Source organism: Phacochoerus africanus, chromosome 10, assembly GCF_016906955.1.
Source record: "Phacochoerus africanus isolate WHEZ1 chromosome 10, ROS_Pafr_v1, whole genome shotgun sequence".
In the NCBI taxonomy this organism is placed as follows: Eukaryota; Metazoa; Chordata; class Mammalia; order Artiodactyla; family Suidae; genus Phacochoerus; species Phacochoerus africanus.
In genome coordinates this window covers 1,138,279-1,150,434 of record NC_062553.1, presented here as the reverse complement: position 1 = coordinate 1,150,434, position 12,156 = coordinate 1,138,279, and the positions used below count along the sequence as shown (strand labels likewise).

Below are 12,156 nucleotides of genomic sequence, written 5' to 3'. Positions count from 1 at the left end.
TTTCTTTTCAAGTGTCCTCAGACAGCTCATTCGAGATATACAGGGAGACTGTGGCTGGAGAGTTGTTTTCTGAGTAAGGTATCAGGATAAGGAGAGTGAGCTGATCTTCAGCAGGTTTCTCGGCTGAGTATCCCCCAGGGGTGGCTTTTCTAAGAAACTGCAGTTGCAGGTTACACGAGGCAGGATCCCTCCCCTGGGTCCTGCCTGCTCAAGGACATGGTGTTGGCACTCCTGCTGATGTTTCTGTGGCTGGCCAGGACTCTCGTGACCTCAGTCCTTATTCAGAGAGGGATACAACGGTGGTTTACGCTGTTATGTTAAAATTATATAATCAGTTCTCCCCCAGATTGATTTATAGATTGAAAATGATTCTGATGCCCTGGCAGGAATTTTTGGTAGCAATTGGCGAGCTGAGTCCCCAATATTTTTTTTTTTCAGGGCCACAGCTGTGGCATATGGAGGTTCCCAGGCTAAGGTTTGAATCAGAGCTGCAGCTGCCGGCCTATGTCACAACCACAGCAACGCCAGATCCCAGCCATGTCTGCAACCTACACTACAGCTCACAGCAACGTCAGATCCTTAACCCACTGACCGAGGCCAGGGATCAAACCTGCATCCTCATGGGTGCTGGTCAGATTCGTTTCCACTAAACCATGACGGGAACTCCCGGCCCATGACCTTTCAACATGCTGCAGGCAGGTGCTGCCAAAAAAAAAAAAAAAAAAGATAAATTGGGCAACAGTAAAATTAAGAGTCTGTTTATGGGAGTTCCTTTTGTGGCTCAACAGAAAGAAATCCCACTGGCATCCATGAGGATACAGGTTCTGTCCTTCCCTTACCCCGATCAGTGGGTTAAGGCGTTGCCATGAGCTGTGGTGTAGGTCACAGATGCAACTCAGATCCCGAGTTGCTATGACTGTGGTGTAGGCCAGCACCTGTAGCTCCAGTTTGACCCCTAGCCTGGGAACTTACATGTGCCATGAGCGCAGCCCTAAAAAGCAAAAAAAAGAATCTGTTTATGAAGACACACTATTAAACAAGCACAAAAGCAAAGCCACAAAGCGCTAGAAGATATTTTCACCGAATATAGCCAACTAGAGGAACCCTACGCAGAAAAATGAATTCCTCTAAGTCAAGAAGAAAAAGACACGCAAACCAATGTTTTAAGTGCCAGACACCAGCGGGGTTAACAAAAGAAGACATCCAGTCAGTAACTACTTGAATAACGTGTGGCCTTATTAGGGAAACACATGCTAAAACTGCAGTGAACTGTCACTTCGCATGTATCAGAACAGTGAAAGTTAAGACCCGAGAGAAGTTTTCGGCAAAGACACGGAGCAACGAGAAGCTTCATGTGCTGCTGACGGGCCGACGCTGGTATGTCTCCTTCAGAGAACGGGGGCATCATCTCTGCTGCAACCGACCCGGCCACCCACGCCTCTGCGTGCTCAGCAGCTCCGGGCAGGTGCCGACCGGGACGTGCACAGCAGGGCCGCTCCTAGGAGCCCCGGGCGTGGAACGGCTGTCCCGCAAGCGTGGTGGACAGATCATCGTCCACGGACTCCACGCCGCAGTGCGTTCAATGAACTGCTGCTTCCCCCAACAGCAGGGCCAACCTTAAAGCCACGATGTCGAACAAAACCAGCCACACCCAGGACTACCTGTCCTCGTTCTCGGGGACGAAATTCAAAACCCGGGAGGCTGGTCTTGCTGGTGGAGGTCGGTGTGGCGGTTACGTCCAGGGCCGGGCTGAGGCCTTGGGAACCTGGAGTGTCCCCTCTGGGCGTAGTACCCAGCTGCGTTCGCCTTGTGAGAACTTAGCACCCTGTGTTCACGCGATCTTGTGCTCACATAACGCCAAACATCAAACCCACGGCACATGCCAGCGGCGCCTCCCCAACTTCATGCCTCAGGGACAGCCACTCGGATGGTGGCTGTTCCAAAACTAGGGAGTCGCACGTTTGTAGCCACTTCCCGGTTGACTCCCCCACAGGGTGTCGTAAGTGCCCTGCGCTTAGATTTCGGGAATTTAAATCTCGGGAGGAATCTCGTTCCAAGCATGCGTGCAGTTCCTTTAGCTCCGCTGTGTACAGTAATGACTATGTGAGGAGTTAGGATTAAGACACTTGATAATCTGAGTTTCTTATGAGTCTTCGTTTTGGAAAAGAGACCATTTATTATTAGGACTTCCTCCTGCTGAAAATAGGGTTTGAGGTGTTAGAGCTAAATGAAGGAATTATAGCCGTGATGTTTATCCTTATTTTTTAGTTAAGTGCCCTGCAAGACCTTCATCCGTTACCCAGAATAATTTTGGAATATAGGCAGGTAAGGCAATTTTTTGGGTAAGTGGGTTGGTAACGAGGGGCACCGTATGGCACCATCTCTGTCCCCAAATCCATCGCCGCCAGCGTAGCCCTGACAGTGTCCCCGGGGAGTCGTGTTAGTGAGGCTCGCTGTGCGCAGACACGGTACCACTCACATCCACAGACAGCCTGCTCGGCCCTGAATCCGAGGAGCCACAAAGGGACGAGCACGCGAGCAGTTCGGGAGGAAGTACTGGTGTGTGAGCCTTGAGCGCTAGGCTTCCTGGGGAGCCACCTCCGGGTCCCTCTCCAGGCCCAGCTGGGTAAAGGTAGCCCTGGAAGTAAAAGAGGGGACACCGGGGACGCCCCACTTCTCTTTGCAACTTCCCTGTAAAAAGAACTGTTCCAGAGCAAAGTTTATTTTCAAAGCGGCAGGGTGACATCTTTCTCTGATGGTCATTCTTGTTGACCTCTGGGCGCCACACCTCAGCCACTCCAGGGCCTCCTGGAGCCACCGAGGTGACGTCAGGGACACATGCCCAGCGCTCCATGAAACCCTGCGGTGGGGCTTCACCTGATTCAAACACACACACACAGAAAGGGGTTGTTTTTGTCTTTGGAACACAGGTTCACAAGCTCAAGTCAACCTTTGTAGACGGATTACGTGCTCACATGAAAAAGGTAACAAGCTGAAAAATGTGGTTACGAATATGGTTTGCGCGTGATTCAGATACACGTAGAACCTTTCCATCTGCTCTTCTTGAAACCATGAGCCGTGGTTTTGTTATCCCTGAGGCCTGGAGCATAAGCGGACACTGCCTCTTAAGATCCCACGTTTCTGTGCTCTTAGAGTCTCACATTTTTGTGGCGCTCTCGTGCCGACCACGAGCTTTTCCATCCATTGCCGCATCCTCTCTGCAGCCGTTTGAGGGAGATGTTTAGTTCGTGCCTGAGGGGTCTGTGGTCAGAGGTGCTGTGTGACTGTCTGAGGCCATACAGCAAGTGACGGCCCCACCCCGAGTCCACTCTGGGCCCCCTCACGGCACGTCCTGTTGCAGCTCCTGCCTGGGTCTGGGGGGGACTCTGCTTCACCCCGATCCCTCGGAGGGTCGTCACCCCAAGGATGCTTCGGGTTGGGAGTCTGGAGCCAGGGTCCCGGATCTCTGGAGGAAGGCAGGGTGTGTGTGCCGGGGCCCGGCGTGTTTCTGACCCCATGGCATTGTCAGCGTGTAAACGGATTCTTTCTGACTGATAAAGGGCTCCGTTTCCTCCGTGTGGAACCAGACTGGAACTGTGACCGGAAGACTCTCAGCCAAGCGTCCTGTAAGTTAGCTCGTGCTGAGGGTCTCTTTCTGGGTCGGGCCTGAAGTTTTGTCTAGACCCATGTTTGTGCCCTTCCTGTTTCTAAGAGGAGACCCCAGACGGACGGGTTGTTGGGGTTTTTCCTATTCACTTAGCTGGTATTCATCGAGCACTACCTGTGTTTGGGGACCTAGTAGGGATCAAAGACACACGGTCCTGCGCTCGGGAAGTGTTGGGTGAGTCTTCTCGTCCCAGCAGTCGCACACCCTGGTGCTGAGGGCGGGAGGGACAGCCCCTGCCTTCATTTTCAGGTTCCCACTGGACAGGTGGCTTCCGATTTCCAGAAATGTTAATACTGGTGCTCTGATGATTGCTTCCGTTTTTCATTGCTGTTCAAGACTACCTCTGATGAAAAAGGCTAGAAATGCCCTTGAATTGATGGTGCAGCCTTAAGAACACGTAGAGCAATTAACTTTTTGAATAGCTTTATATTTTTGAAGTAAATTACACATTACTGATTCTTCATTACAGAACAGTTCCTTAAGTACAGAAAAGAAATGTAAAAAAAAAAAAAAACTAATAAAAGGCACTGATCATTCCACCACGTAGGATTCACTGCAGCTAATGTCTCGGTGTCTTTCCCTTCCAGACATGTTGCTAAGCACGTGTATTTATAAAATACCATTTTTTTTGGTCTTTTGTCTTTTTGTTGTTGTTGTTGTTGTTGTTGCTATTTCTTGGGCTGCTCCTGCGGCATATGGAGGTTCCCAGGCCAGGGGTCGAATCGGAGCTGTAGCCACCGGCCTACGCCAGAGCCACAGCAATGCGGGATCCGAGCCGAGTCTGCAACCTACACCACAGCTCACGGCAACGCCAGATCATTAACCCACTGAGCAAGGGCAGGGACCGAACCCGCAACCTCATGGTTCCTAGTCGGATTCGTTAACCACTGCGCCACGACGGGAACTCCTAAAATACCATTTTTTACAACAGAAGTAAAACCGCACTCCTACGGTTTTTAATTTTCTTTGAGAGCTCCAGATGTTATACTCAGCCCTGCTCACCCTGCCGCGTGTGCGCCTGTGTCTGTCCGCCGGGCCTCCAGGGGTGCATGCACATGGTGTAGCCAGTGCCCAGTGGGGCGGCTGCGCGGGAGCGGGGCTGGGGCTGGGCAGGCCTGCAGGGGCCGTGCGGGAGCCGTGGTCTCGGTGCGGGACACCTGCTTGAGCAACCTCAGCTCTCGAGTCCCTGCTGTCGGTCGAGCCTTCAGCCACTCAGGGAGGGTCTTGTTTTGGACACCCCGCTCTAGAGACATCCGTGGCCTCTACCCCGCTGACTAGTCCCAGCCCTGAGGCTCATGCCAGTGGTAACGCTCCCACCCGCTGGTCTGAAGGCAGGTGCTGCTGCTAGGCTGCCCTTCACCTGAGCCCTGTCTCTCTGTTGCTGCCGCTTCCCAAGGAGGAGTGGGTTGGGAATCCCGCTGGGAAGATGCACTCCCTGTGAGGGTCCTTTCCCTGCCTGCGTGGCCTTCTAGGTTCCTCTCGGCTCTGACTCTTGCAGGCTATCCCTTGCTGGGCTTTATTCTCTTCGAGAAGTTTTTCACATCCCTGGTTTGTGGGTGGCACTCGCCCCAAGTTTTCCTTGATACTCTAGTTAGGCTTATTTATTTCTCTGATATTTCAATTGGATGTTTTGAAAGGGGGATAAACGTGATGGGTGCATTTGGTTCCCGCCTTTACCTCAAAGTCCGCGCCACCATTTTCGGAGCCGCGTTAACGGCTGTCTATAGGGAGACATTTAGAGCATTGTCGGTTTTAATTCTTACATATGGAGACGCCATAAACTTACTTGCGTGTACATTTTTGGTATGTTTTTCTGTGGATTTCCACAGTATTTCTGTGGAAGTTCCTGACGATGGAGCTTCTGAGCCAAGGTACATATGCATTTTGAAGGATTTACATTGCCAAATTGTCCTTTAGGAGAAAAAAGTTTTACATTCTCGATCAAACAATTTGTGAAATGTTTGGTCCTCTGCATCCTTGCCAGTATGAAGAGTCTTCATTTTCTTTCTTTCTTTTTTTTTTTTTTGTCCTTTTGCCTTTTCTTGGGCCGCTCCTGTGGCATATGGAGGTTCCCAGACTAGGGGTCGAATCGGAGCTGTAGCCACCGGCCTACGCCAGAGCCACAGCAACGCGGGATCCGAGCCGCGTCTGCAACCTACACCACAGCTCACGGCAACGCCGGATCCTTAACCCACTGAGAAAGGGCAGGGACCGAACCCGCAACCTCATGGTTCCTAATCGGATTCGTTAACCACTGCTCCTCGAAGGGAACTCCGAAGAGTCTTCATTTTGATTACTAGTTCCTGGCTGGATCTTTAAATTTCTGTTTCCTTAAATATTCAGTGAGATTGACTATATACAAGTCACTCTTCTGAGTTCATGTCCTTTTGCATGTGTCTTTAGAGCATGTGTCTTTCTATAGGTGTGGAAAATCTCCTTATAGAATAAAGATAAACCCTTTATAAAATACCGAATTCTCTTCCTCCATTTTCTCTTGCCCTTTAATTTGTAAAATACATAATATTTGCTCTACTTAAAGTGGTTTTTTTATTATGGTAACAATAGAAGATAATTCTAAAGAATTCAAACAATAGGTAAAACTATAAATAACAAAGGAGGGAGTCCCCGGCGTGGCGCGGAGGAAACAAATCTGACGTGTATCCATGAGGATTCGGGTTCCACCCCTGGCCTCGCTCAGTGGGTCGGAGATCCGGCGTTGCTGTGAGCGGTGGTGTGGTGGATTGTAGATGCGGCTCAGATCCCGCGTTGCCGTGGCCGTGAAGCAGCTGTAGCTCCACTGGGACCCCTAGCACAAAAACAAGGAAAAGTCACCCCACATCCACTGCCGTGAACATCTTGGTGGCCGTGCTCACATGCACACGTGTGCTCGCACATGCACACACACACACACACCGACATTCGCGTGAGTGGGATTACATCACGCATGATGGTTTTATTGTAGACACTCTGCCTTCACACCCATCTCTCAGCCACTGAGCCTCCGTCCCAGTCCCGCCGAGAGCTCACGTCAGCAGCCTAGAGCTGCTCCAGACTCATAATAAAATTTTGTGCAGACCCGTGTGTATTTTATTTTTCTGCCTCTTGCTTTTCTCTCAGCAGCAGCTCATGGAATCCCCGAGGTTCATCTGACAGAGTCCTCTTTTGCTCTTCTTTAAAAAATGGACATCTGGCTAATGGACAGTATTAGCTTCAGGTGTAACATAGTGATTTGATGTTTTTATAACTGCACGCCATCCGAAGTTGTCCCCGTGTCATCGGCCGCACTCCCTGAGCTGCACGTGGCATCCTGGGCGTTATCTTAAAGTGAAGGGCCCACCTCCCCATTTCCCTCCGTCGGTGCTGCTCTGCTGGCAGGTGTGCACTTCGGGTCCACGCAGAGTCCACTAAGTTGTCCACTGAGAGTAAAGCTGCAACAAGCATCCCGCACATGCGTCCTGCTGTATCTTCTTTTTTACTTTCTTTAGCTGTCGTTAGATTGCCTTCCAGAATGCTTCCGATCCTGACGATGCCAGGCCGAGCGGCAGTACTCAGCCCACCGTCGGCTGCGACTTTTCCTGCGCTGAAGTCCTTACTGTTTCTGCCTTGTGTCGTCTGGGAATGGCTTTCCTTAACTCCAAGATTATTTAAATATTCACCTCTATTTTCTTAGAGAGCTTTCATGCTTTCACTTTTTTTGCTTGTAAAACTTGAATCCAGCTGTACATGATTTAACCAGATACTATGTAGGTTACATAATGAAAATGGCTAGAACTTGAATGACATTTTTTTTTGTTTAAACCATTCAAAATATACTTGATTAACATTTTAAATGGCCAGGGTATAACTTTTTCAGCATTTTGAAGAAGCTGGCTTCTCACACACGTGCCCTCCTAAGGGAAGGTGGCTGTTATCTCTTGCCTCCTAAGGCGTTCTGCTTCGTGGGTATTTATCACAACAGGAAAATCTAATACGTTTTTGTCTTTTGGTCGACTTGCATGTTTCCCATACTTTGACATTTTAATGAAGCGTCAACAAGCTACGGTTTATTTAAGAAAGAAGAGGGAATGGTTGATTGAATCGACTCCAGTCTCGGTAATACACATAATAAGTATCCTGGAGCACTTTTATAGTAGCTGTTTTGAAGTTTTTGTCAGATAATGCCAATATCTGCAGCATCTTGTCATTTAGTGTCTTCTTTGAGGGGATTTGAACAATGATTTTTTAATTGAATGAAAGGCTTTAAATTCTATGGTGCTGTATAATTTTCAGATTTTTCACACATGTAATTTCATATGATTACGTATAAACCCCCCCACCCTCACGTTCCCCCCCCCCCCCCCGCCCTGCCCCGCTGCTGGTAACCGCTCGTTCTCGATGTCTGTGAGTTTGCTTCTTTTTCTGTGATAGTCACACCTTTGCTGTATTTTTTAGATTCCACGTATAAATGATACCGTACAATATTTGTCATTCTCTGACGTATTAGCATAATGCCCTCCAGGTCCGTCCCTGTTGCTGCAAATGGCATTATTTCTTCTAGCTGGATAGTATTCCATCGTAGGCGTGTACCACATCTGTCTACACTCGTCGCTTGCTGAACATTTCGGTTGCTTCCCTACTTCGGCAGTTGTAAATAACGTGGCTCTGAACGTTGAGGTGCATGTATCTTTTTGAATTAGTATTTTTGTTTTTTTCAAATAACTACCTAGGAGTGGAATTGCTAGGTCATGCAGTACTTCTCTTTTTAGTTTTTTTGAGCAACCTCCATACTGTTTTCAACTTACATTCCCACTAAGGCAGTGTAGGAGCACTGCCTTTTCTCCAGTATTTTGCCAACATTTGCTATTTGTGTTCTTTTTGATGACAGACGGCCATTCTGATGGGTGGGAGGTGATATCTCATTGTGGTTTTGATTTGCATTTCCCTGATTAGCAATGTTCAATGCCTCTTCCTGTATCCGTTGGCCATCTGCATTTCCTCTCTGGAAAAGTATCTGTTCAGATCGTCTACCCATTTTTAATTGGTTGTTTGTGTTTTTTATGTTGAATTGTATGAGCTGTTTATATGTGTTGGATATTAACCCCTTGTTGGTCATGTCATTTTCAAATAACTTTTCCCACTCAGTAGGTTGTCTTTTCACTTTGTTATGGGTTTCCTTTGCTGCACAAAAGCTTTTAAGTTTTGTTAGGTTCCATTTGTTTATTTTTGCTTTTGTTTCCTTTACCTTTGGAGATAGATCCAAAAAACTATTGCTGCGATTTACGTCAAAAAATTTTCTGCCAGGGAGATTCCCGTCATGGCTTGGTGGTTAACAAATCCAACTAGGAACCATGAGGTTGTGGGTTTGATCCCTGACCTCACTCAGTGGGTTAAGGATCCGGCACTGCTGAGAGCTGTGGTGTAGATCGCAGACGCGGCTCAGATCCCATGTTACAGTGGCTCTGGCGTAGGCCGGCCGCTACAGCTCCGTCTGGACCCCTAGCCTGGGAACCTCCATATGCTGTGGGTGTGGCCCTAGAAAAGACAAAAAGACAAAAAAAAAATTTCTGCTGGAATTCTCTTGTGGCACAGCAGGTTAAGGATCTGGTGTTGCCACTGAGTGTCTCTGGTTGCTGCTGTGGTTTGGGTTCAGTCCCTGGCCTGGGAACTTCTGGAGGCCGTAGGTGCAGGGGGAAAAGTGTTCTTCCAGTGCTTTCTTACACTTAGGTCTTCAGTATGTCTGAATTTATTTCTGTGTGTGGTGTTAAAGAATGTTCTAATTTCATTCCTGTATCTGTCCAGTATCACTTATTGAAGAGACAGTCTTTTCTCCATGGTATGTTCTTGCCTCCTTTGTCATAGATTGATTGACCAGAGATGTGTAGGTTTATTTCTGGGCCCGCTATCCCGTTCCTTTGTCTATGTCTGGTTTTGTAACAGTATCATACTGTGTTTCTTTTCTGGCCATGCCTGTAGCACGAAGAAGTTCCTGTGCCAGGGTTTGAACCCAAGCCACAGCAGTGACAACACTGGATCCTTAACCACTAAGCCACCAGGGAATTCTAGTACCATACTGTTTTGATTCCTGTAGCTTTGTAGAATAGTGCAAAGTCAGCTTTGTTCTTCTTTCTCAAGATTTTTTTGTCTATTCTGGGTCCTTTGTGTTTCCAGTACAAATTTTAAAATTATTTGTTCTAGTTCTGTGAAAAATGCCATTGGTGTTTGGATAGAGATTGCGTTGAATCTGTAGATTGCCTTGGGTAGTATGGTCATTTTAACAGTATTGATTCTTCCAATCTAAGAACAGGTATATCTTTCCATCTGTGTGTTGCCTTCAGTGTCTTTCATCAGTGTCTTATTGTCTTGTCTTTTCTGATGTGATTTGAGTATTTCCTGATTCTTCAGGTGTTCTGTAACTTTGGGTTACAATATTCCTAGGCATTTGGAATATTGCATGGTGAGATCCTAGGCATTGTTTAGAAATCCCATAAAAAGAGTTCCCATCATGGCACAGCAGAAACAAATCCGACTAGTGTCCATGAGGTTGAGGTTCAATCCCTGGCCTCACTCAGTAGGTTAAGGATCCGGCATTGCCTTGAGCTGTGGTGTAGGTCGCAGACATGGCTCAGATCCTGCATTGCTGTGGCTGTGGCATAAGCTGGCAGCTGTAGCTCAGATTCAGCCTCTAGCCTGGGAACTTCCATATGCCCAGGTGCAGCCCTGAAAAAAAAAAAAAAAAAGAAATCCCATGAAAATGTTGATGTTTTTGTTTTAGTAGGCAATCGACCTGGTTAAGCTGTGACCTGCCTTCCATGACCCGTGATTCCAGTATACACTGAGTTTTCGGAGCCTTCGTGGTACTATTCAGATATTCCCAAATGATCAGTAGTCGGTCAGGCGGCTCCACAGCTGATGGATACAGGCCCTTAGTGGTATAAATTTACCCCCAAGTATTGCTTTCTGGTACTCAGTAAATTCTGATATGTTGTATCTTCATTTTCATTTAGTTCAAAAAGCTTTCTAGCGTGTCTTCTGTAACTCATGGGCTATTTAGGAGTTTGTTACTTCATTTCCAAATATTTGATGATTTTCCAGTTGTCTTACTGTTAATGATTTCTAATCTCGTTCCATCATGATCAGAGGATATACTCTGATATACTCTGCATCACCCGAATCCTTTAACGTTGTTCAGACTTTCGTTGCCCGGAAAATGGTGTATCTCGGTCAGCTGTCCCACGTGTACTTGCAAAGGATGTGTGTCCTGTCCGTTTAGGGTGGGACGTTGTGTAAGCACCAGCTGGATCCAGTCGGTTGGTGGTGCTGTTCACGTTTGTGGTTTTGTGTCTGATCGCTCAGTTAGTTACTGAGAGAGTGGTACTGAGGTCTGACACACGTCTGTGGAATTTTCTTTTTCTCTTTGCAGTCTGTCTCTTCTGTCCCCATGTAGTTTTTGCTTCATGTATTTGAAGCTCTTTTATTAGGAGCAGAAACATTAAGGATTATGTCCTGTTGATTCTACCCTTCTATTTCTATGAAATGACTTTTTTTTTTCCATCCCCGGTCATATTTATTTTCTTTGAAATATATTTTGTCTCATATTAAAATATTAATTTGAAATTAATAAAATAGATGAAAGATAATTTTATAAATAATAAAAATAATAAAACCATCATTTAATATTAAAATTGCCACTGCGGTTTTCTTTTGACTAGTGTTTGCATGGAATTTTCCACCCTTTTATTTTTAAACTATTTGTCTCATTATATGTAAAGTACGTTCACTTTAGGAAGCATATAACTGGTCTTGCATTTTTATCCATTTTGACAATATCTGCCTTTTAATTGGGATGTTCCATCCATTTACCTTGAATGCGATCATTCATAGGGTTAGCTTCAAGTCTGTTGTCTTGCTCTTTGTTTTATATGTATCCCAGTTATTCTTTGTTCCCCTTCCCAATTTTCCTCCCTTCTTTTGGATCCACTTTTTAAAGATTCTTTTATCTTCTTTTGATGTATTAGCTATAATTCTTTGTTTTGTTATCTTAGTGGTTAATTTAAGGTTTACAGGATTTATCTTCAATTTGTCACAGTCTGTTTTCTTTCTCTCTTTCTTTCTTCCTTCCTTCCTTTCCTTCCTTCTACTTTTTGCTTTTTAGGCCACAACTGCGGCATATGGAAGGTCCCAGGTTAGGGGTCGAATCGGAGCTGTAGCTGCCGGCTACACCACAGCCACAGCAACACAGGATCCAAGCCACATCTGCAACCCACACCACAGCTCATGGCAACACTGGGTCCTTAACCCACTGAGCAAGGCCAGGGATCGAACCTGTGTCCTCATGGATACTAGTCGGGTTCATTTCTGCTGAGCCACAAATGGAATTCCTCCCAGTCTGTTATCATTCCACATGTAGAATAAGAACCTTGCTCGAGCAGGGTTCCACTTCTCCTCCCGGCCTTTATGCTATGGTTGTCTTTTATTGTACTGTGTGTATGAGTTATAAATTCTACAGTATA

General features: G+C 46.7%; 1 protein-coding gene across 1 annotated transcript in view; it reads left to right on the top strand.

The window, feature by feature from the left end:
- The window catches only part of HAUS3 (HAUS augmin like complex subunit 3), a 129,290-nt gene that overhangs the window by 48,911 nt on the left and 68,223 nt on the right, over positions 1-12,156 (top strand). The window contains exons 14-16 of the mRNA XM_047798447.1: positions 2,269-2,325; positions 2,931-2,984; positions 3,561-3,626. Coding sequence (XP_047654403.1) covers positions 2,269-2,325; positions 2,931-2,984; positions 3,561-3,626 — 177 coding nt within the window. The remainder of the gene's footprint in view (positions 1-2,268; positions 2,326-2,930; positions 2,985-3,560; positions 3,627-12,156) is intronic.